This window comes from Odocoileus virginianus, unplaced genomic scaffold, assembly GCF_023699985.2.
Source record: "Odocoileus virginianus isolate 20LAN1187 ecotype Illinois unplaced genomic scaffold, Ovbor_1.2 Unplaced_Contig_3, whole genome shotgun sequence".
NCBI classification, from domain to species: domain Eukaryota; kingdom Metazoa; phylum Chordata; class Mammalia; order Artiodactyla; family Cervidae; genus Odocoileus; species Odocoileus virginianus.
The window spans coordinates 2,262,799-2,287,146 of NW_027224320.1; the positions used below are offsets into that span (position 1 = coordinate 2,262,799).

General features: G+C 62.3%; 1 protein-coding gene across 3 annotated transcripts; it reads left to right on the forward strand.

The window, feature by feature from the left end:
- The first annotated feature begins 558 nt into the window (after positions 1-558).
- On the forward strand, positions 559-14,699 carry HDAC11 (histone deacetylase 11). Of its 3 annotated transcripts, XR_011486293.1 has the most exons (11): positions 914-1,089; positions 1,723-1,871; positions 4,587-4,687; positions 8,769-8,885; positions 10,291-10,333; positions 10,562-10,638; positions 11,528-11,590; positions 11,804-11,900; positions 12,757-12,935; positions 13,148-13,576; positions 14,580-14,699. XR_011486293.1 is itself a non-coding variant. In XM_020872572.2 (10 exons), coding segments are annotated over exons 1-10 (1,044 nt in total). In that variant the 5' UTR covers positions 559-751; the 3' UTR covers positions 13,364-14,699. The 3 variants fall into 3 exon arrangements, 2 of the variants coding, with proteins under 2 accessions (XP_020728231.1, XP_070319641.1); XM_020872572.2 differs by lacking the exon at positions 914-1,089 and adding an exon at positions 559-753 and having other exon boundaries at positions 13,148-14,699; XM_070463540.1 differs by having other exon boundaries at positions 13,148-14,699.
- The last annotated feature ends 9,649 nt before the right edge of the window (positions 14,700-24,348 follow it).

The following is a 24,348-nucleotide window of genomic DNA, read 5'->3' on the forward strand; positions in this document are numbered from 1 at the left end:
GTGCAGATAAACAACTGTACCCTGAAGAGTGGATCACCAGTCTGGTTCTACTGATAAGGACACGGAGGCTCAGAGAGGCTGAAGGAAGGACTGTGTGCGGAGCGCTTGTCTCAAGTCAGAGCTGCCACGAGGCTGGGCAGTGGGCGTGGGGGACCTCGAGGCAGAGAGGTCATGCATCGCATTAGGTCGGAAATGTCAAGGCCAGAACACCCGGCCCGACCTCATCTCGCTAGTGGAAACAGAGACCCTAGAGCGCAGACGCTCGCCCAGCTGGGTCCGGGGTCACACAGCGACTCCGCCTCCGAGTCCACCCGGAAGCCGGGCGTCCCTAGCTCCCAGGATCTCTTGGGACCGCGAAGACAGGCCGGGAGGCCGGAGGCGGGGCATAACGTGACCCCGCCCTCCAGGGCGGGGCGATTGCTGCCGTTCCAGTTCTGCGACGAGCGGCCCTCCCCCTAAGGGGAGCGGCTTCCGAGCAGGGAGAGATCTCACTGAGTGTTTCCCTGCGGAAGGCGGGACTTGGAGCTTGAAGGGCGTTGGGGGCGTGGCCTCCGTCCGCGCCGCCGGAGAGCTCGGCGCGGGACTCCGACCCTCTGTGACGCAGGCCCGAGTGGGGGCGGGGCGGGGCCGAGCCTTCTGAGCTCCGCCCCCAGCGGAGGCGGCCGAGGCCGGGGGCGTGTCCTGGGCGGGGCCTCGCCCCGCCCCGCCCGATCGCGGAGCGGTGGCGGCGCAGGGAGGGCCCGGCCCCGGGATGTGAGTGCGGCGGGGGCGGGGGCGCGGGCTGGGGCGCCGGCCAGGCCGCGGGGGTTCCCAGGGGTCCCCGCGGGCGGACGCACCGGTGCGCGGGCGGCCGGGCGAGCCCGCCAGGTGCGGGCCCAGGTATGGCGGGCGCTCGGGCCGCTTGGCCCGGGTCAGCGCCCCGCGTGCCATGGCCAGCCCAGCGCCACTCATCTGCGGCGCACGGGGCGCTGGCCGGGCGGGGGCCCGCGACATGCGCGGCTTGGCGTCTGTCCTCGGGGCCCCCCCAGCAGAGCGGAGGCCCCCGCGCTGGCAAGCCGGCTCTCTGTGCCCTGTGCGGCGGCTGCGGAGGTGTGATGGGGGTCAGCTGGCGCGGAGGGCCCGAGGTGACCCCATTCCTGGCTGCGGGTTGGGCCGAGGTGACCCCATCCCTGGCTCCGGGTTGGGCCGCAGCCTGCGTGAGCCCCGAGCTGCTGCTTCTGGGAACTGTCCCCCTCGCTTGTCAGGGACAGGGCGCTTTCTGTGCTCGATTGTTGAGTGCGTTATCTCAGTCCTCCCGACAGACAGCCGCACACGTTTTTGCAGCCGAGGAAAGCCAGGCCTAAGGCCACACAGCTGTTGGTTGTAATTGTTGTCATGTGGAGGTGAGGTGCTGAGGCTTACAGCCACACACCTGGTCCACATCGGCTGCTCCACAGACCCGGGTGACCTTGGGGTGCCCCTGGTCCCCTCTCTGAGCCTCTGGTGGGATGGTGGTGCCTACACCCACCCGGGGCTGCTGCCAGGATTGGGCCGAATGGTTCAGGGAGCTCAGTAAGGAGCCACTATTTTAGTTGTTGCTGTGGCCCTTTTTCTGCCGCCGAGGGAGCTAGTGATACTGGGTCAGGGCTGTGTGCTCCGTCCGAGCCTGCTGGCGCCTAGGCGCAGCTGCTCCCACACTGAGGTTGTTCCTGTCTGTGCGTGTCTGTCCCCGTGCCCACGAAGGCCACACCCAACCCAGCTGTACCAGCATGTGCCGGACTCACGCTGGCCCATCGTGTACTCACCGCGTTACAACATAACCTTCCTGGGCCTGGAGAAGCTGCACCCCTTTGACGCAGGAAAATGGGGCAAAGTGATCAGCTTCCTGAAAGGTATGGAAGGCCCCGCTGGGATCTGCATCTGCCCCCTGCAGCCCCCCTGCCGCCACCACCACCCCCTGATGCCTTTCCCTCGCGCAGGCTTCAGACCCTCCCCGCTCCAGTCCCAACCCTCAGACTGCCTTCCACACGAGCTGTCACTAGGGTCTTTCCAACACAGACCTCTGAGCTCATCCTGGCCCCATAGCACCCCTTCACTGGCTCCCGTTCCCTGGGGACCTAAGCTCTGTCTCTGCCCCTGGAGACCCAGTAGCAGGGGAGCTGGTTGCCGTGGAGCCAGGGAAGCTGACGTTTGGAGGGATGCACTGTCCATACCCCACAAAGTCCGAGAATCCTGGAGCTGAACCACCTTTACTCCAACCCCACTGATGAAAAATCGAGGAAACTGGGCCCAGAAAGGTCTGAACCTCAGAGCTCTGGCCTCATCCCATTTATGGCTCGTCCCCTGAGTAGGGTGATGCTGTGGGGAGTGCACTGTTTCAACCGTGGTTTCTAATCCAGGGATGAAAATTCAACCATCACAGTAGACTGGTGGAAAAAAAAAAAAAGATATTCCAGTTTCCTATATTGGGGGTTCTTTAACTGAGGGAAGTAGGAAGTGTTATATCTGGAATAGGATGAAGCATTGAATATCTCTGCATCACACAATGCCTTTGATTACGCCCTGGGGATGTTTCATTTTGGGGCTAGCCCACCTTTAACCCCTAAACCCATCTCCCTCTTTAACAAATCTAGAGCGAGCCTCCGGCCCTGCACCTTGCAGACAGGAGTCACATTGGAGATTACTGACACTGTTGCCTTTGTAGCTTTTGTTTTTGTTTGTTTTTAGTTTTGGTTACCTTCTGTATTTGGCAGGTGATACTGATTTTCCACCTGCAGTAGCGACCAGAGTGCTTATTCAAAGAAAAAGATTATGTAGAAAAGAGGACAAGTGTGCGGCCCTGGGAAGAGCTCTGGTGGGGGTGGAGCCAGCCGGCCTCCCCCTGACTGTTCTCTCCTGGGGGTGGAAGCTCGCAGCTGTAACCACTGGGCCTCCAGGGAGTTCTCGCGTGCCTCCCTGAATGAGGTCCTTCTGTCTCTGCTTCCAGCGGGCCTGAGGCGCTCCGCAGGTCGCCCCTTCCTGGGCTCACGCGTCACCCTGCGTTGCAACTGAAGGGTGCCTTGTCCCCACCACTCTGAGCTGACCATCTTCCCGACTTCGCTTCTGTCTCTGATGAGGATGTGGGTAGAGAGGAGGCAGGGCCACGTGGCAGAGGGCCTTGGGTGCTGCCAGGAGCAGGGCTGGTCCTTTGGGGGAAGGTGATAGGGAGCCATGACGTGCTCCGGGCGGGGTGCTCGCTCCCCGTGGAGCGGGAAGGTGGTGGGGAGCCATGACGTGCCCTGGGCGGGGTGCTTGCTCCCCGTGGCGCTCTCTGTGGGGGATGTGCGGACCAGGTGGTGCCTAGGGGCTTCCCAGGTGGCTCCGTGGTAAAGAATCTGCCTGCCAGTGCTGGAGATGCGGGTTTGATCCCTGATCTGGGAAGATCCCCTGGAGGGGGAAATAGCAACCCACTCCAGTATTCGTGCCTGGGAAGTCCCGTGGACAGAGGAACCTGGCGGGCCACAGTCGGTGGGGTCTCAGAGTGACTTAGTGACTGAACAACAATAGCAAGCCGGTCTCTAGCAGGGTCGATTTCGGAGAGTGACACATTAGCACAGGTCCCGTAGATTGTGACCTCGTCCTTCAGTTTCCCTAGGACCAGGGCATCAGGGATCCGTTCTCACTGTTCCCTAGATAGAGCATTTCCTGGTTTCTTAGAGTGACACATTAGCACAGGTCCCGTAGATTCGAACCTTGTCCTTCAGTTTCCCTAGGACCAGAGCATCACGGATCCGTTCTCACAGTGCCCTAGACAGAGCGCTTCCTCCCCTCTGTCTCATTTCTTCTGTTGCAAAAAGGAGGGTATTTTGTCTGGTGTGTGTGTGTGGGGTGACGACATAGCGTGGTGTTTCCCAAACACCAGTCGTTGGCAAACCACTCTTGCTACAACTTATACCACCTGTTCCATTATTTACGTCAGAGTTTTTTTATCGACCTAGACTTCATTTTTAAAAACTTAAATAAGCCTGTTTTAAAAGGGAACATTATGTCATCTCAATGGAAAAAAAACAGTTTCACTTGATGTAAATAGAAGGTCACGGTAAAAAAATAAATGCATTGAAAGTAGCAGTGTATTCCAGCTCAGGCAGCTTACTGTTGTGACAGATGGTGAAAGTGATCGCTGCTTGTGAGGGGGTTAGAAAAAGGGGGAGGAGCAAGGATCAGGTGAGTGTTAACAGAGAGGCCCCCACACACAACACCCCCACGGCGTCACCCCAAGGTGGAGGAGACTCAATCAGGAGAGTTTTTCTCACCTTGAGACGCAGCATTGATGATCCCCGTTCCTCCTGCCTCTGCAAGTTGCCCAGCCACGCCTGAGCTCACCCCCTGGCTCTCAGTGGCCTGGGGCACAGGAGGATCGCTGGGCCCAACGTCCTATGCCCTGGCCCGAGGGCCTGGCCGCTCTCCACACCGGCCTGAGAGGTGGCCCGTTCCAAGACCACCCACAAGCCAGCAGGGGCCGCCTTCTCCTGGGGCGGGGCTGCCAGGGGCCCTGTCTGAGCCCGAGGGAGGGGCTGGGGCTGGATGGAGGCCGGCAGGATTGCAGGGTGCCCGCTTTGTGGTTTCAGAAGAGAAGCTGCTGTCAGACAGCATGCTGGTGGAGGCGCGGGAGGCCTCGGACGAGGATCTGCTGGTGGTGCACACGAGGCGCTATCTCAACGAGCTGAAGGTACGGGGCCTGGGGGCCACCAGCGGGGGGAGGGGCCGCAGTCTTGAGGGGCTCCGCTCCTGCCCCTGTGCAGGGGGGCGTGTGCGTCTGCGGTCCCCATCGGGAGCCAGGGGCCCTAGGAGGGCAGGCACCAGGGATGCGCGTGGCTGCTCCTGGGGGTCGTGAGCCCCCATCCCTGGGAGTAGGAGAGCACGGATGGCCCTTTGATGGGGATCGAAACTTTGCCGGGGTTCAGGGCTTCTGTCTCAGTGACTCGCCATCTGGGCTCTGTGGACAGGCCTCCAGGACCCCTGCTGGGGTGGTGGGTGGGGGACCCCAGCTCCTTGTCCCCCTCCAACCACATCTGTTCCACCTTGGCCTGTATTGAGCTGAAGGTGAAGATTCTGTTTCGAGGGCTTCTGCTAGAGACTTGTTGGAAACTGTTGCTCTGAAAGCTAGTTTTTGCGCCCCAGGGCCCAGCTGGGAACGTGCACCAGTGGTCAGGCGGGTGGTGGGTGGTATCGGGGTGAACCCGAGCGCCAGCCCCTCCCAGGCGGTGGCTGCCACCCAGCTCCTCTGTGGGCCTGGCTTTCAAAGAGAAATCCAGATCAGTGGGTGACAGCTCCTGATTTGTTAATGCAGCGACTCACGGGAAGGTGTGTGAGTCCGGCCTGCAGGCTGCCTGTGACGACCTCTTTCCAGAGGAGCCACACAGTGCTTCTGAGGGCAGAGGCGTTGTTAGGCCCCTTTGTCGGGGAGGAAGGCAGGCGGGGCTGGGGGCAGCGTCAGAACACGGTGGGGCGAGGATGCCCCAGGTTCTCTGCCCCCGGGAGCGTGGGACCCTGACACGTACCGCTGGGCTCCCAGCAGCCCTCATCTTGGAGCCAGGGTGGACACCTGAGGTCACCAGGCCCCGCCCCCCAGGTGGACAAGCCTGCAAAGAGGTGGCACCTGCTCACAGTCACCCAGGAGGTCCCGCAGGCCCCGGGGGGACCGCAGACAGGCCACTGGGCTCCAGTCACGCCTGCACACCGGCCCGAGCTGTGAGAATTCTAGATGGAGCCGTGGCAGCGTGCGCTCCTGAAAGATTACCAGGAAGACGGTGAAACCTGGCTCCCGGGAGAGCGAGCTGTGCGAGGCTCTGGCAGGAAGCCCAGCGCTTGGCTGCCCTGGTTTCCCGGGGCCGGGACGTGCGAGGTCACAGTACACAGCCCAGGGGTGGGGCCAGGAGGACATGCCGGCCAGAGTCCAGAGGGTGAGGGTAGGGCCAGGGAGAGGCCAGGACAGAGGGGGGCCGGGCTGGAGGCAGCGCCCGGAGAAAGCTGGGTGGAGGCTGGGCTCCAGGGCCTCTGTTTGGAGGTCCTTTCAGGGAACCATGTGCGGCTGACCGCATGCCTGACCTTGGGCCCCCCAGCACCCCGAAGGCAGCTTTCTATGTGCTACGTCATAATACGAACAAGTATTCACAGGTAGAGTCTCAAGTAGAAAACTGACGTCAAGGGCAGGAGGAGAATTCAGATGTGCCAACATGGCTAAGAGGCCACAGCCAAGCTACATATCTGGAGCTCCCTGGTGGCCAGAGCAAAAGGAGAAACATGATGATGTCCATATGACCTACTAAGGTGAAGAAGTATTCAGTCATGTAACACATCTATATGGAATTCTGACTGTGTGCTGGGTGCCAAAAAAAAAAGAATAAGCAAGTTTCCTGCTGCCATGGATTTGCATTTCCTGGTAGAAGACTGAAAGAAGTATCAGTACAAAAGCATTTCAGAGCACCAGGTGCGACAGAGAGAAAAAGGGTCACTATGCAGAGGTATGCTTGTGTAGTCTCAGTATTCAAGGAGGGCCTCACAGGGGAGGTGAGGTGTGAGCTGAGACCACAGTGATGAGTAGGTGATACTTGTGGCATTTCAGAGGAAGATGGTTGTAGAGACTCAGGCCTGGAGGGGGCTCAGTCTCCCAAAGGGGGGAGAGGGGGAGTGGGCTGGGCTGGCATCTGGGGGAGGGCATTCTGGGCGAGCAGGAGGAGCAGGGGCAGAGGCCCTGAGCAGCAGTGACACCGCTGGATTGGAGGGAATGGAAGGGAGGTGGGGACAGAAAGTGATGAGGGTCAGGACCACTGAGGGCCTGTGGTCACTGTGACTTTGCTCTGAGGGAGGTGGGAGCCCAGGAGCGTTTCAAGCAGGGGACGTGGGCTGACCTAGGTTTCCGAAGCTTGCTTGGCAGCTGTGATGGGAATAGGTGAGACCCGGCTATCAGGACGAAATCAGGAGCCCAAGATGAAGCGGGTGGTTGCCGTGATCCTGGTGGAGAGCCTGGATGCTCGGACAAGGCTGGAAGCAGCCGTGGCCGGAGGCGGACATGGCAGGACCCGGGGTTTGTTGTGAAGTTGGAACAATAGGACGTTCTTGTGCTCAGATTGGGTGTGGGGTCTGGAAGCCAAGGATGTCCTGGAAACTGTGGCTGGAGCCCCAGGGAGTCTGGGCGCAACTTGGGCCTCATTGCCACCCCCACGGTGCCCCGAGTCTGTGAGGGCAGAGACACAGACTCCCGTGCACAGATCACCTCCGGGGGTCCCCAGGAAATGGGACCCCCAGGGTTACAGGAGAGCTTCTCCACTTCTGCAAAACAAACAAACTAACCAAAAAACGGAATTGGGATTGGGTAGTGCTTATGAGTCTGTAGGTGAATTAGGAGAGAACCGGCATCTTCACAAGGTTAGGTCTTCAGCCCACGGACACCGATGTCTTTCCCCTTACTCAGATCTTCTTTAGTTCTTTCAGCAGCATTTTGTAGTTTCCACTGTACAAGTCTTATACCTGTTTGGTTAATTTATTCTTTTTGATGTCATTGTAAATGAAATTGCCTTCTTAATTTCCCTTCGGGGGCGGCGGCTTCATCGTCTTTCCTTCTCTGTCCCCTGCTGGCTTGCTGGGGGTGGGAGGGAGGCAGTGGTCAGTGTTTTCCTTCGGGGGCTGGTCGCTCCCTTCCAGGGAACAGTCTTCCCCGCTTCCCACATGCTGGGTTGCTGCTGGTCTGGGGTTGGTGTGACAGACAGGTGGAGCCCCTGCCTTCCCATTTCTGGGTCTCCCTCCTCCACACACCTGCACACATATGCCCCCGCTCACTCACACGTGCATACATGTGAACATGTGCATATGTGCGTGCACACACACAGACGCGTGTGCACACATGCACACACACACGTGCACACACACGCGTGCGTGTGCACGCACACACACACACACACACACACACACGTCTTGCAGCTGTCCAACCAGACCGTGTTCCCCCTCCCCCAGCAAAGCTGTCCCATTGCAGGTCAGCACCTCCCCACCAGGCTGCTGTGTGTCTGTGAGGACAGACCAGCTCCATCCCCGGGCCTGGCGCCTCCCCAGGCTCTTGGGAAATACCCACCAGGTGCGCCTTGGGTTGGTGGAGAGCAGGGTCTGGATCGCGGGTGTTCCCAGCCAGGCAGGACAGGTCCAGGACCGGAGTGCATGGACACTTGCCCAGGGCTCAGGAGGTCGTAGGGAGGCTGTATCCTGATCTGGGTGCCCCAGGCCCTCCTGCCTCGGCAGCAGGGGACAGGCGACAGCATGCGGCCCCATTTGAAGGGACGGCTGACTCCTGGCGGATGAAGGGGCGTGCTGCGCTGGGGGAGCAGCAGCCCTGGGCGTCCAGTCCCGACTCTGTCGATGACTCGCTGTGACCTTGTAAAGAAGCATCCTCCTTCCTTACCCACCTCCCTGCCCCCGAGGGGCCTTGCTGCCCCGGGTGCGGGCCAGGCGCGTTCTGGCTAGGCTCGGTGGGGACCGATCATCCCCTGCAGTTCTCCTTCTGGACACAAGAGGGCAGCCGAGGGCCTTGGACCATGAGGCCCTTGCGGTGACTTCACTTTGAGAACACGGTGTTGTGAGCATCTCTGTGCTGAGCCTGAAGTTCAGCCATGGTGTGTGTGTAGGGGGGTGGCATTTCTCACCTGAGGAGCCGCACTTGCCCACAGCCCCCCAGGCACCCGAAGCTGGTCCAGAGGGAATCGCTGCCTGTGGGCCCGTTGGGCAGAGGGCGGCCCAGCAGCCCGCGTCTCTTCCCACAGTGGTCCTTTGCCGTCGCCACCATCACAGAGATCCCGCCGGTCATCTTCCTGCCCAACTTCCTGGTGCAGAGGAAGGTGCTCAAGCCCCTGCGGACCCAGACGGGAGGAACCATAATGGTAGGTGGGCGTGGGGGGCAGGGGCTGGGCGGGAGCCCCCAGCCCCAGCTCCTTCCCTCCCTGGGCCTTTGCCCACCTGGGTCTTCCCTCCGCCCGCTGAGTAGTTGAGCAAAACCGCAAATATTCTTCAAGGCGGCAACAGGAACTCTTTCTTCCCAAGCTTCTCGCGTAGAAATCACTGCTCCTCCCCTAAGACCCCCGTTAGCGTTACCGTGTTTCCTGGTGCATAAGAGCTGTCCTTAACCAGCCGCACCCCCCACCCAGAGCGTGCCCCAAAGCTGTGGCTCTGAGCGTCTCACGTTTCAGATGAAGCAAACCCTGTGACCTCAGCGGTGGATGGCGCCCCCCCATCGGGGCGTGGCCGTCACCAACACTCCAGGCAAAACTGGGCTTCACATCATGTGTCAGCTCAGTTCGGTCGCTCAGTCCTGTCTGACTCTCTGCGACCCCACAGACTGCAGCACGCCAGGCCTCCCTGTCCATTACCAACTCCCAGAGTTTACTCAAACTCATGTCCATTGAGTCAGCAATGCCATCCAACCATTGCATCCTCCGTCGTCCCCTTTTCCCGCCCTCAGTCTTTCCCAGCATCAGGGTCTTTTCCAGTGAGTCAGCTCTTCACATCAGGTGGCCAAAGTATCAGAGTTTCAGCTTCAGCATCAGTTCTTCCAATGAAAATTGGCCACAGACAGTGAGGAAAAGAAGCGGAAATGATTGAAATGTACAGTGATCTAACCCAGACCTGGATCAACACCGGCTGACCCCTTATAGTTTTCTTCTTAGCTTTGCAAATTTGTGCACTTTTAAAGGTTATTAGAATATTCCTGCTCACCCCAGAATGATGAGTTCCTACAAGATTTCAGGACTAAAGCAACAGTATTTTCATGAGCAAAATTTTGTCTGTTTTCCCTTCGAAAGCCACGTGAGAATCCTTGCCAACTCGTGCACAAGCCTGAGAACGGAGCTTCGGTTCCCACCAGTTCCCTCCCAGAGTTACACAGGGGTTTACAGTTCGCAGGTGGCTCAGTGTAAAGAATCCACCTGCCAATGCAGGAGCCACAGGAGATGAGGGTTCATCCCTGGGTGGGGAAGATCCCCTGGAGGAGGGAATGGCAACCCACTCCAGTATTCTTGCCTGGGAAGTCCTATGGACAGAGGAGCCTGGCGGGCTACAGTCCACAGGGTCACAGAGTCGGACGCTACGGAGCATGCACACACTGCACTGCACGCCTCATCAGCCAGCCAGTCGGGGGTTTGCCGGGTGGGGGGGGCCCTGTACCCCACCTCACAGCGCATCCCCACCTTGGAGCTGGCTGCAAACGGTGTTCACGGGGCAGTGAGTCAGCGAATGAGCGGGTGAAGGGATTGGGCGCCTGCCTGTCTCACACTGTGCTTGTTCTCCGAGGCGGGGAAGCTGGCGGTGGACCGCGGCTGGGCCATCAACGTAGGTGAGTGTCCCAGGGCTGGGTCTGGGGCCTGGGGGTGGCAGCTCGGGTGCTGTGATGGCAGAGCTGCCCCCCGGCCCAGGGACCCAGGGACCCAGGGGCGGTGACCTGCCCCGGGGGGGTCCATTTGCCTGGCCAGCCTGGAGGCCCAGAGCCGTCCCTGGGAGGATGGAGGGGGCACCTGGGGCATGCCCTTTCCCGGCCCTGCCCACTCCATGACTGTCCTCACAGGCGGCGGCTTCCACCACTGCTCCAGCGACCGGGGTGGAGGCTTCTGCGCCTACGCGGACATCACACTTGCCATCAAGGTGCGTCCGAGTGCACGTGGCGGGCAGGGTGGGGGGCGATCGCCTCCAAGAGCCTCCCTGGAATCCCCCCCAGTCTGGTGTTCTCACCCCACGTTGTCGTGAAGGGAGTCGAGGTCCGGAACGGGAGAGAGCTCGCCTGGGTCCCTCCGCTGGGCTGAGACTCAAACGTGGATGTGACACCTGCTCTTCTGTGTTGCCTGTGACGGTCCAGAGGCGACAGCCTTCTCCAGGGGCCAGGGATGCCGCTAGATTATTGATAGGAGGCGGGCCTTTGCTCCAGGAGAGTGGCGAGGAGACAGGAATCATGATCTTGATGGTGGCGACAGCGGCGGGCGTTTGCTGAGGGCCCAGCCCTGTCTGTGGGCCTCACCCCTTCACCCTCAGGGAGCGGAGCCGGAGAGGGTGAGGGCACAGCCTGAAGGGGCAGCGCTGGCCGTGGCCTCTGCGGCTGTCAGAAGCAACGCTCCCCCAGCACCCGCGTCTGGGCTCAGGCTGGGGGTCCGCGTGGTCCCCACGGCTCCTGTCCACACACGGCTTGGGAACGGATGAGGAGGAGGGGGCAGCAGACCCTGGCCATTTGGAGAGGGAGATGCCAGGAGGCCTGGCGGGAGGGGAGGGCAGGGGAAGGAAGGGCTTCCCTGAGGAGGCAGCTTTAGGGCCAGACCCTGTAAGAAGGCAGAGATGGCAAGACGGAGCTCCGGGTCAGCCGGGAGGGGGTCCCCGCTGCAGACACACACAGGCTCCTCTGAGCCACACGGACCTGGCAGCCTGGGGTCTCCCACAAGCACGGAGGCGCTCCCAGCGCACCCGTCACCTCCCGGGGCCCCTGGGGGGCTGCGCCCTCTGGCCCTGGGGGGTCCTCACCTCTCCCCTTGCCTGCCCTGGCCAGTTCCTGTTTGACCGAGTGGAGGGCGTCTCCAAAGCCACCATCGTGGACCTCGACGCTCATCAGGTGAGTGCCCGGCGGGGCTGGGTCCCCCCTCCCCAGGCGGCCTCTGACACATGGCCCCACGTGGTGGGGTTCCCCTGCCCCAGGAACACCGCTGAGCCCCAGGCTGGGTCCCCCGCTGCCCAGGCACAGGGGCGTTCCCTGGGGAGTGCTGGGGGGTCCTGGCTTGGCCCCAGGCACCAGCCTGCTGTGAGTGGCTTCCGTGTGCCCCCCCAGGGCAACGGGCACGAGCGTGACTTCATGGGCGACAAGCGCGTGTACATCATGGACGTGTACAACCGCCACATCTACCCCGGGGACCGCTTCGCCAAGCGTGAGTGCCCCCCACCCCAGCGCGCCCCCCTGGACTGGGCTCTGCGGGGCTTCTCCCATGTGCCAGGCCCTGCAAACATCACTTCACTTCTTGATCCTCAGCATCCCAGGGAGTGGGAGGCTGTCCCCACTTCACAGACAAGGAGACTGAGACTAAAGGGGTCGCTTGACCCACCGAAGACCACATAACCACCCCCCCACCCCAATAAACACACTGTGAATCCTGCTACTGGGGTGACCACCTGGAGAATAAAGTAGAATTTTCTCCTCGCTAGGCAGCTGTCTGGTCAAAAACAGGGAAGGACAAAAAAGAAACAGAAAAATATAGAAGTAGAAAATACAAGATAAGATGGCAGAAATCAGTTCAAACATGAGAGTTGTTAAATAAATGCAAGTGGGTTAAACTCAAAAGGCAGAGACTCTTCAATGAAGCTTTGAAGACAGGGGGACCTGCCCACCTTGTGGGGAGGGGACATTTATGCAGGAAGTGCCTGCGGGTCTGCTGTGGGTGACTCAGCCACTCTGTGGCCCCAGGGATCTGTTTCTGAACTGAATCTCGAGTGGGCTGGATTCGGACCTGAGGGCACATGGGGTGTCCATGTCTCCGGGCGAGTGCTCATGGAGGCAGTGAGCTCAGGCACCCAGCGTGGGTCCCTGACTCCCCGGGGCAGTGTTTCATCCGTGACCCCTCCGCCGCCCACTGTCCTTTGGGCCCCTTGCAGCTCTCAGGCTCTTTTACCTTAGTTTAGGGTGGATGAGTGCTGAGCAGTGCTAGACTCAGGTGGGAGAGCAGGCAGTCCCCCCCAACCCCGTTTCCCGTCTGCACTTTGGGGCATCGCTGTCTCTCCCCCACCCAGAGGCCATCAGGCGGAAGGTGGAGCTGGACTGGGGCACGGAGGATGATGAATACCTTCAGAAGGTGGAGAGGAACCTGGAGAAGGCGCTCCAGGAGCACCGGCCCGACGTGGTGGTGTACAACGCAGGCACGGACATCCTCGAGGGGGACCGCCTCGGGGGGCTGGCCATCAGTCCGCAGGTGCGTCCCGACCCTGGGGCGGGGGCGGGCCCCGCTCTGGGGACTCGGCAGCGACCGGGGAACGTGACGGCGTGGGCGTTCCTCCTGAGGCCAGAGGGGCTGGGCAGCAGCAGCAGCGGCGGCGTGGAGCGGGGTTCGACCCACAGCAGGACCTCCACCGCCCTGAGGGTCCGGGCCTGCCTGAGCCCGCCTTCCCCGTGCCCCCACCCCAGGGTGTCGTGAAGCGGGACGAGCTGGTGTTCCGGATGGTCCGTGGCCGCCAGCTGCCCATCCTCATGGTGACCTCGGGTGGCTACCAGAAGCGCACGGCCCGCATCATCGCTGACTCCATCCTTAACCTGTACAGCCTGGGGCTCATCGGGCCCGAGTCCGCCAATGTCTCAGCTCAGAACTCAGACTCGCCTCTGCTGCCCCCCGAGGTGCCCTGACCACGCCGCCCTCTCGGGGGCTGCCCGCCTGCTGCCCGTCCGCCCACCCACCGGCCCCCCCCACGTCTCCTCCTCCAGCCGAGGGGCAGGGGATGCCTCGCGCAGCTCCGCTCACCCCCCGCCCCCCGGGTGTTGGGGGCAGAAGGCAGGGCCCGAGTCCCGGCAGGACCAGACCCTGCAGAGGTGGCCGTTCTCCCAGGAGGGAGGAGGCAGGTGAGGCTCCGGGTGCAGGGGGTTGCCCCCCAGGGTGGGGTGCTCTAGTTTTCAACACAGCATGGCCGTTTCAGACTGAGGAGGCTTGCAGGACCTCCCTCCTGCCTCTTCTCCGCCCTCTCCCCCTGCCGCCAGGGGTGGGACGTCCAAGAGGGGCTCAGCCCGTCTCTTGGGTGGGATTCCCAGGCAGCAGGGAGGAGCCCGTGTCCTGGATGTGGGGTCGCAGGGAAGGGCGTACAGGTGCAGATGGGCTTTCCCATCTGATGTCCCCTCCCATCAATAAAGGAAGGGCTGGACCCGCTGTCCCTGCGCCCCTCCCCGCTCGTGGAGAGGGGGAGCATGTTCCACCAACATGTTGCTTGTCCAGAGGGAAGGGCAGGCTTGGGGTGGGGGGGCAGGGGACGAGCTCTGGGCTCAAGGACAGGACAGGCCTAAGCTCTGGAGGCCAGAGGAAAGCGAGGCCCAGCCCAGGAGACCATGGAGGGGCAGGTGGCCCAGTGGGGTCCCACAGGCCCCGAGGCCCAGGTGGGGACCGTGGTGCTGGTGACACCAGGCTGGGGTTGCTGGAGGTGAGCGGAGGGTCTCCATCCTGGCCTACAGTGGGTAGGGGTTGGTGCTGGGGTGGGGCCCAGGTAGGGCTACAGCCTCCACCGGCCTCCCCGAAAATGCCAGGCCTGCCCTGCATCTGGGGTCCCAGGTGGGCCCTGACCTTGTCCCCGGCTCTACTCTGAAGGGGATGCTCAGGACCCCTGGGAAGCCGGGGGTTGGCGAGGCATCCAGCGCTCCACGGCCTGGGTGTGTTCTCAGTGATCAGAGTTGGGGGAGGGAAGGTGGGCCGTCCCTGATCAACCCCCTCTGGGACTCTGCTCCTCGCCACTTGGGGGTGCCCTGAATTCTCCCACCTTCTCCCTCACACCCCCTCTGCTGTGGGGGCAGGGTGGGTCCCAAGATGACCCTGTGTCACAAACACTTGGACGCCCCTCTGCCCCGCCCTGCCCCCCAGGCCCTGCACCTGACACCCCTTCTCCTCAACACGGGGCTGCGACCCCAGGGGGCAGGCGGCGACGAGCTTGTGTCCACGGAGCCTCTGTTCCAGAGAACCATAAAGGCCCTTCCCGATGCACCCGGCTGCCGTGTGTTCTTCAGAGGAAGAGTCCGTCCCTCCTAAGATCAGAGGAAATAAAGGCTGAAAGTTCACACAGCAAGGGGCCCGGGGCAGCGGCCTGGCGAATGCTAGCGTTTTATTCTGTCCTCAGGGTCCTCTGGAGAAGGAAAGTTGCTGTGCCCACTATACAGATGAGGCAACTGAGGCCCAGCGAGTTTGCCCCAGGCTGTGCATCTCGTGGGTGGTGGAGCCAGGCTTGACCCCAGCCCTGCCAGATCCCACAGCATGTTCTCAGCTGCCTCTGATTTAGCAGGGGTGAATGGGGCTGCTCTCCAGACAGAGGGATTTCAGGGACAGGGGAGGGTGGGGATGGGAAGGTGCCAGGCAGGGAGCGTATGTGGGGATGGGCTGAGCGGGGGCAGAGGGGTTGGGGCAGGTGGGGAGCGGGACCTTGTCCTCAGCCTGGCAGAGTGGCCAGGGCGCCCCCAGCGTCAGGGGCACAGCCTGGGCAGGCAGTGGGTGGCCCCTCGAGGGTCAGTGCCCGGGCAAGGACAAGAGGTGAAGACCTTAGGGTGGTGGGTGGGTCCCGGTGTGGCCTGTGCTGGGTGTGAGGCGGATGTAGGCTGGCAAGGCTGTCATCTCTGTTTATAGGTGTAGATGTGGAGGCGTGCGATTGGGGATCGGGGGTTTGCTTGCTCAGAGCGCAGACTGGGAGCTGGAGGGGCAGGATTCCCACCAGGGCCTTGGCTCTGGAATCTGCAGCTCCTTCCTCCTCTGTGAGATGGGCCTCGAAGGACACGGTACTCACCCGGAGGGTGGGCCCAAGACTAAACACCTGGGCGATGTTCGGGACCGTCCGTGACCATGGTGGTGACTCTGCCGCAGGGCAGGGAGGAGAGTCCGGGCTGGTTCCCGTGAGGTGTTTGGGGTCCATTCTTAGCATGTGTGCTCTTTGCAAATGATCCCCCAAGTTATGAAACCCCAAGGGGAACGTGCCAAGCCCTGGCTGACTGGATGGGCCAGAATGGAGCCAGGCTGGGAGGTCTAGGGTCAAATGCATGCTCGGAGGAGAACCTGGGGTCCTGGCAAGCTTGGAAAAGCTCCTACAAAAAGGAGCCCGTGTGGGCAAGCGTGGTGCCCGGCGTGGGTGGGAATTTCTGCGGCAGGCGGCTCCAGGGCGTCCTGATGATCTGACCTAAGAGGACCCCCGCCCCTACCACGCCCCATGCTGGGGAGTGGGCAGGCCCCGGGGCCCCACGCCTACCACGCAGGGAGCCGCCCAGGGCCTTCGGAGCCTCTGTCCTCAGGCCTCCTGGTGGCTTGTGTCCTGAACTTGCGAGGCTGGGCGGGGTGTCCAGGGTGACACTGGAGCCAGCTCAGAGCCAAGCCACACGTAGCGGCTGTGTGATCAAGTGCCCCTCTCGTCCCTGAGACCTCAGCGCCGGGCCCGGCTGGAGGCCCGCGAGTCCTGGGAGATCCTCTCGAGAGAGTTCAGAGCCCCGATCTCGGCTAGGGGCCGGTGCAGGCTCTCAGGCAGCACTGCCCGCCCAGGGCACCACGCCTGAGGCTGGAGGGGGCAGAGGCAGGAAGGGGCGTGCCCAGCCTGCTGCCTGGGGTGTAAACACAGGCGAGGGCACTGGTAGGGCCCCTCAGCTTTGCAGGACTCCCGGGCAGAACTGAAGGAGACATGATGCCTCCCCAGCTCCTCCAGGGCCGCCTGCCCTCGAGCTGGTTTCATTTAGCCCAGCCAGCCCCGGCTGGGGACGCCCTGCCCCAAGCCCAGGGCCACCGCGGTGAGGCTGGGTGCCGTCTTGGGAGCGGTGCCTTCCCAGGACTCTCAGCCAGGCTGCAGGGGGGCAGCGGTTAAGCTGTGAGCGCCCGCCCCTCACTGGCCAGGCCTCAAGTCCCAGCCCTCCGCCCCGCTAGCTAGGTGCTTTTACCTCTCTGCCTCAGTGTACCCATCTGCAAAGTGGGAATGATACTCCGCATGGGGGTGGTTGTCACGAAAACTCAAAGAGCCAATATTTGTCGAGTGCTTATAGCGGTATCGAGCCTGGAGCAGACACTCAGTACTGCTTAGCCATCAGCAGCTGCGTCACTGCCTTACGGACGAGGGGGTCGAGACTCAGAGTGGTCAAGTGACTTGCCCAAGATCACACGGGCAACGGAAAAGCCAGGGAACGGACCCGAGGCCGCCTGACTCTGGAATGAGCCCCCCGTCCCCCCAACCAGACCGTCTGGCAAAGGCTCGGAATGACCAGGGTGCAGGAGGGGCAGAGCTGTTCTTTGTGGAGGGCCCACTGGGGCTCAGGGCTGGTGGTCAATCTGGAAACAGATGCCCTGTGGGCTGTTAAGGAGCCTGGTGGCCAGCTGGGGACCAGAGCCGGGCCTCCTGGCTTCCGCCCATGGCAGCTTTCCGATGGGGAGCCGGAGGGTCCTGAGTGTCGCCCCGGGCACCCCCCTGGGCACTTCTCTCCGCACACCTGTCGCCACCAGGGTCCAGGCACGCTGCAGGGCACGAGGGAGCCCTGAGCTCTGCCGGCAGGGGCGCGGTCTCTGGAGGAAGGACGTGGGCCTTGTGGCCGGCCAGCCTCGGTCTGAACCTGCTTCACCACTGGCCTCGGAGGGACCCTGGGCAGATGCGTCCCCGCCCGCAGGCTGGCCCTTCCACTGCAGAAGCCTATGTGAGGGGACGGAAGTGGCCTGGCCTACGCGCTCCGGTCACTTGAGGGCGGACTTAGGGTCCAGCGGGAGAGAGTGGGCTGCCCTCCTGGCCTGCTCCCCAGCCTCTTGCTGCACAGACGGGAAATGGACACCTCAAGAGACGGGGCCTCGCTGCACGCGGGAGCTGACTCATCGGGAGATGTGGACACAGTGGTTGGAGCTGGACTTTTTTGCCAGCTCTGTGGCCTTGAGTAAGGCTGTCACCATGCTGAGCCCCGATCTCTTCCCCCAGAAGATGCCCTGGTGTTGGCACATTCTCAGTTAACATTGGCATCCTTCAGGAGGGCACCAGGAGGGATGTTCTCGGGGCCGGGGCATCCGTGCAGCTTCTGGGTTTACGACGTGGGGCGTGCACAGGCGTGTTTGCTGGCTTCATTCTCAGCACAGCTGTGTCCATGGAGGAGGACACGGGTGCAGAGAGGGTGGGTCTCCGGACACGCCCCCCGCCCCCCAGAGCCTGCACCCCATGTGCTGAAGTGCCCACCCTTGGGTGCCCCGTGCCCATGACCTCCCCTCCCAGGTGGGGTGCTAGCGAGGGGGCCTCGGGCATCCAGCTCCGTGGCTCAGGGACGTCCCACCCCTTTCTGAGATTCCCGTTGGGCGCCCTGGCCTTGGAGCTCTGGGGAGGGCTGGCACATGAGGGGTGCTCCTGAGGGGCCAGGAGGAGGGGTCGGTGGACCGACCAGAGACCCCTTCCCTGCTGGGACCCCCGAGCCGGGTGCTCACAGCCCGCCGGTCATCGTGGTAACCGATACCCGGGCGGCCAGACGGAGTTATGGTGTGCGGCTGGGAGACTATTTTGTCTAATAGGCCGAGAGGCCTTTGGAAATTCCTGGAGCCCATCTGGTCCTAGTTACTCCACAATATTGCTGTCTCTTCAGCTCGCAGACAAGGGAGCACTTTTATTTCTCCTCTCGGAGCTCAGGAATGTGCCGAAAACACAGGCCGGCGGACGCCCATCTGGTTCCCGAGGTCTTCAGTCACGTGAGGACCCGCTGTCGTTTCAAAGGCTGTGGCTCCTTCCCCAGGAATCCTGCGATGCTGCGGGGGGTGAGGCCTGGGACGGGGTGCCGGCTGTGTGATGTGTTCCTGGACCCCAGGCTCTCATCCGCGCGGCTGAGACGGGCGCGCTTGGTGGTGGGGCTGGGGGGCACGCTAGCCTGGCACGTGGTGGGCATCTAGCAGTGCCGGCTTCCCAAGAGCTCCTCGAACCTGAGACAGGTCCTTGACCAATCCGAGCGCCGGTAGCCTCTGTCCAGTGGAAGCTTCAACTCTGACGGATAAGTCATTCTTGACAGCCCGGCCTGCCCACAGCCAATCCCAGAACCAGAAGGCAAGCAAATAGAGAGGGTCCCCACCTAACCCATCCCTCTGGAGTCCAGGCCAGACCACTCCTGCTCTCTTGCCTGGGCTGGAGCCTGACTCTTGATTCCCGGAGAGCTGGTCCCCAGGGGTCCTTTGGGGCTCCCGCTGCTGCCGCACCCGAAGCCTGGCGAGGCTGTTCAGTGCCCCCACTCACACACCCCTGCCTGGCCCGGCTCCCTCTTGGCTGTGGCCCCCAACGAGTGTTTAGAGCGGCTGGCACCCTCCTCCCCTTCCTAGAGGAGCTCCCACCCCTCCAGCCCGGGCTGTAACAGTCACGGTCCCCTGCCCGACCCCAGCCTAGCCCCCGCTGTCCTGAGACTACAGCATGATCCAAGGTCAGATCCTCCTAGAGGGTGCACCTCTCCACCCCTCAACTTGGATGTGCCCACAGACTTGCTTCGTGACCCGTGAGCTCAGTGCCTTGCGTGTCTCCCTGGGGACGCTTTCCCAGCCAGTGGGCGACGCTCTGAATGCCTCCCTCTTGCAGTGATGGCAGGAACACATTTTGAGCTGTGGCATCTGTCAGTCTGGGTCCCCAAAAGCCCCAGGTGAGCAGAGCCTCCTGGGCAGACAGGGGTGGATGTTCAGAGTGAGGGAGAAATAAATCACTGCTGAGGTTCTACATGGCACGTTGCATGGCACGACCTTGCCCATCCTGACACCCATCCCCTGCCTCTGACCACGGAGAAGCTTCAGTGATGCAGTGTGACTCAGGCTGGACCAGAGTCCTTACCTAGACTTTTATATCTGGGGGCAGGAGGGGAAGGGAATTTGTCTCACAAGTCACAGAGCAGCCTGATTTCAACCACAAGGATAAAGCCTGTCTAAGGTACGAGAGAATGACGTGGAGGGAGAAAAGGATAAAACATGATGGAGAGACGAGGAAGCCTGGTGGCGTCGAGATGGGGTTGTCATGGACAGCTGTGCAAGTTGCGCACTGCACAACTCTGATGTGTGCTATTCACAGGGGCATCAGGGTAGATGTATTTGCCAGGATACTTTTCCAGCAGGTGGCGGTAAAGCATCTCAAGGAAGTGGAGCCTTGCTGCACTTGGCACAAAACTTCATCCAGGCTGGCAGCCTTGTGGTGTCAGATCCCCGAGTTCCATCCTAGAGCCCCCAGAGCGTCCAGAGCTCAAGCAATTCTCGATGGCGCTTGTTCCTGCCATGAATTCCTCTTGTTGTTAAGCCCTGCTCACAGCAGAGTCATCGATGGTCCATTCGCTGGCAAGAGGTATCAAGCTTGTTAGCCGCTTTCCAAGCAGAGCCTGGGTGCTTCTAGAAGTGACTGACCAACGACAGGAGAGGAGACGGAACAACCACTAAGCAAACGCAAGGAGAGCAACAGCCAAGCAGTGGTTTGGGGCCACTTGTGTAGACGCGAGTGGCCCTCGCTCTCTGCATCGGCACCAGGCGCTCTTGCGCTGTACCTGAACACGACTGGCTGGCCTGGTCATTTTTCTGTAGGGTCACAGAGGAGACACTGTGTGGGCTTCACTTCCTCTTGAACCGTTAAGTATAACTGTGCTGTTGCTTAAAAAGGACAGACCAAAATTATCCGCAGAGGGTGTATGTGTGTGTGGCTTGAACTAGGTAAACAATGTATCATTGTAAAAGGATGCTGTTGGCCGAGGTCCAGCCGCCCAGCTGTCCCCAGCACAGGAAGGGGATGCCCGCTGGCCGGGGCCCTAACCACACTCTGCCCGGCTCATGAGGACTCCCTCCTATGACTTGAAATGCAGGGAGTTTCAGGGAAAGGTTTGGGAGAGACAGTGGGTCTTCCCTGATGGCTTAGCAGGTGAAGAATCCATCTGCCATGCAGGAGACACAGGAGATATGGGTTCCATCACAGGGTTGGGAAGGTCCCTGGAGGAGGAAATGGCAACCCACTCCAGCATTCTGGCCTGAAAAATCCCATGAACGGAGGAGCCTGGCGGGCTACCGTCCAACAGTTCGCAGAGTCGGACATGGCTGAGCGACTGAGAACGCAAGCTTGTGAGCTGATGTCGGACCGTCAGGGCGCCTGGGGGGCGGTCTTGGCATTGCCTTTCCCGGCGAGATGACTCCAGACAAGCCCCTGCCCCTGCCCATTCGGAGCTGCGGCGGCCAGGAGTGGGAAAGCTGACACCCACCTGCGGAGTCCTCAGGATTATCCGGTGGGCGTGCGAGGGGCCCAGCATGTGGGGGTGCTCAGCACACTGCGGGGCCCAGGGCGTGGCTGGTGGGCGCAGGGCCCAGAGCCCCTGATGTGGGTCCCTGCGTGCCCGTGGCAAGTCGCTTCGCCTCTGGGAGCCTGGGTTTCCTCGGCCATCAAGTGGCGGCTTCCCAGGGTGCAAGGAACAACCAGGCCCTTTCTGCTTCCCTGCCGGGCAGCAAGGGGATGGGGATGGGGGAGTCTGTGTCCCCTGCATCAGCCCCAGAGCAGGGCCTGCGGGCAGGCAGTGGGTCCTCTGGAAGCACCCCATTTGCGTTCTGGTCTGCGCCTCCGGGCTGCAGGAGACGGGCTGGGAGCGGTCTTTGCCAGGCCAGCCTAGAGACCCCCTCCCCACCCCACATCTGGGAGGGGGCCCCCTGGCCCCCCTGAATCCTGGGAAAGTGCCCCGTCCCGCACCCCCAGCCAGGCCCTCCCCAGGGCTCCCTGGCAGGCTGCTTGGCACCTCTGGCGCAGGGAGGGGGAGCCCTGGGCCCCGCCAGCAGCCCCAGGCCAACACCACAATTGTTTTTCCACCTGGAGCTTCCAAGGGGCGGCTGGCAGCCAAGCCGGGGGGCTCGGGTGAGCCGCCAGCGGGCGGGGAGGAGCTGAGCTTTAGCCGCTCCGTCCACGGAGAGAAGTGGATGGTGCCGGTTGGCACCCAGTGTCGCTTGATCCGGGGTGCCTGACCGAACCACCCTCGGCTCTCCGTTTCATCCATGAAATGGGGACATCTCAGCCTGGCTGGGGGGCCCCATGCAAAGGCCTTAGAACAGCGCCTGGCCCTGGATGAAGGTTCCAGAAATGCGTTGCGTGATCCTTACGGTTATAAAGCATCATTCCTGTGGGTTGCCGTCCTGATGCTGACGCCGCGTCTGCAGTGAAGCAGGTTGGTCCCGTCTCCGAGCCGCTGTGTGTGTAGGGAAGCCGTGAGCCCACAGACACCCCCGCCCTCCCACCGGTCCCTTCCCCTCTTCCTGCCTTTAGCCTGGCGGCTGCCCCCAAAAGTATAAAAGACAGGCCACCTGCTGGCCCCTCCGCTGCAGACATGGGGGACCTACAGATATCGCCATGTCCCAGCAGCCTCTGCGCGGATTTTGACATCCAGGCCAGGGCGGCCCTGCAGCTGTGAGGTCCAGCGGGGCTGGGGGCAGCCACTCAGGTCCCCGGGGCCCGGCTGTGAGAACAAGCTGTCCCCGCCCGCCTGGCCGCCGTCCCTCGCTGTTGTTTGGAGGAGATACAGGTCATCACATGCTGGCGGCCCCACCCTGCTTGCCCCTTGGCTCCCCTAGCCCCTTGGCCTGGGACAGCCCCTGGCTGACCGAGTCGGACCCTGTGGTCAGTGATGCAGGCCGGGCAGTCTCCCCCGGCCTCTTCGTGAAAACCAGGGGGATGGAGCAGTCGGTCTCCACGTGCCCTCCCGGCTCCGGGCCTGGGAGAGGAGGATGGGGTGTGGGGATGGGGGCCGGGGGAGGGGGCACTCGGGCTGTTATACTCCCGGTGGCATTCGAGAGGCCTTTTAGGGAAGAAGATGCTCAGGTGGGTGTGCACGTCCGTCAGTGGGATGTGCCTCACCCCTCATCCATCCTGATCCGGCTGGGCCTAGACTGAGAAGCAGCTGCCGGGCTGTGGAAGAACCACGCGCCCCAGAAAGGGATGAGGCCTCAGGAAGGGGAGGGGAGAGTCATTAACACTGGCTGGGGGAGCTTGTCCCAGGCCAGTCGGATCCCGGGGAGGACCCCGCTGGGGAGGCAGGGGCATCTCCAGGAGCCTGGTTGCAGGGCTTGATGATGAACACGACCCAGCAGGGAGACAGTAGCTGCGTCTGGGGCCCCAGGGTCACTGGCTCTGCAGGGCCTGCCTGCCGATGGGAGGAGGCGCAGGGCCCAGGCAGGGAGGGGCCGACTTGAGTGGTGTTGCAGAGGCCAGGCCCTGGTTCCAGTCCCTGCCTGGATCTCGTCCCAGCTGTGTGACCGTGAGCAGGGCCCTTCTCCCCTCTGACTCCCCACTCCTCGTCCACAAAGCCGAGGAGGAACGCCCCCAACATGTGCAACTTGGCCCTGGCGTTCCCCAGCGGCCGGCAGGCAGGCAGGCAGACAGGCAGGCAGGCAGGCAGGCAGGACTCTGAGCCCCTGGCCGCCTCGGGCCTCCTCCTCTGTCCAGGAGGCCGGAGGATGTGGTTGTGGGCACTGATCGCATTGACTCCAGCTCCCAAGACCCTGGAAGCCGCCAGGTCAGTTCCAGGATGGGTGCTCTGCCCATGGGAACTTGGGTCCATCCCAGGAATGAGAGGGCAGAGCTCTGCCAAGCTCTCTCTGACCTGGGACGGACAGTGGGCCCTGCCTGCCGGTCCAGCGCCAGCGGCTGCCAGTCAGGGTCTACAGCAGACAGTGGTCTTCCACCTCCGAGGGCTGGAAAGGGGAGCCAGGGAAGCCTGCAGGCTATGAGCAAATGTCTTCCCAAAAGACACCTGGAACTGAGCTGAATCGGGAGCTCCCTGTGGCAGCTGGACACGTGGACTGGGCGGGAGGGGGGCCCCTGCTGGGAATGAGGAGAGGGCCTCACGCCAGGCTTCGCAGTCAGGTGCAGGGCCAGGGGGCTGGGGCAAGGTATCCAGGGCTGGGGCCATGGCTCCAGGGGCCAGCCTGCGGCCCCTCAGAGCCGTCTGAGATGCCCGCTGGGGAAGGGGGGCCCTGCACAGACACAGCAAGCAGGCTCAGGATTGGTGGGGGCACGCCCCCCTGCGCCCTTGTAGACGCAGCTGCCCTGGCTGTCCTCAGAGCTGGTGCCTCCCGGGAGTCCGGACAGGCAGCCCCCTTGGGGAGAGGCTGGCTCCCAGCACTGCCCTTGAGCGTGACCTTGAGCCCCTCTGCCCTCACTGATGGCTCCAGCCTTTCCTTGATGCTGGGACTCCAGAGTGCTGGGCTCCGTGGCCCCAGCGCTGGATGGTTTAGGACGTTGTGTGTAGACGAAGGCGCCACCCGAGAGGAGTGTTCCCTGGAGTGAGATCAGGCGGGGTCCCCGTGGGCGACCAAAGGGACTGCTGGCTGCCCCCACAGACGCCCATGGGCTCAGGCCGGGGTGGCCTGCCTCCTGCAGCCTCCTTCCACTCCCCGGGGTGCTGGGGAAGCCTGGCCCCCTGATGCCCCAGCTCCCCTCCTCCACCCGGGCAGCGCCAGGCTGAGACAGAGTGCTTCTCCCTCCATGGTGCCCCGGGGTCTCTGAAGAGCCCCCCACTTTGCAGCCCAGGCATCACAGATGTGGGGAGAGCCCTCCACTCTTCTGCGCCCCTGTTTCCCTAACTTGAGCTCCAGCCAGGCCATCCCTGGCTGGATGGAGGTGGGGTCCAGGGGTGGGAGCGGGGAAAGCTGAGCTAGAGGAAAGGTG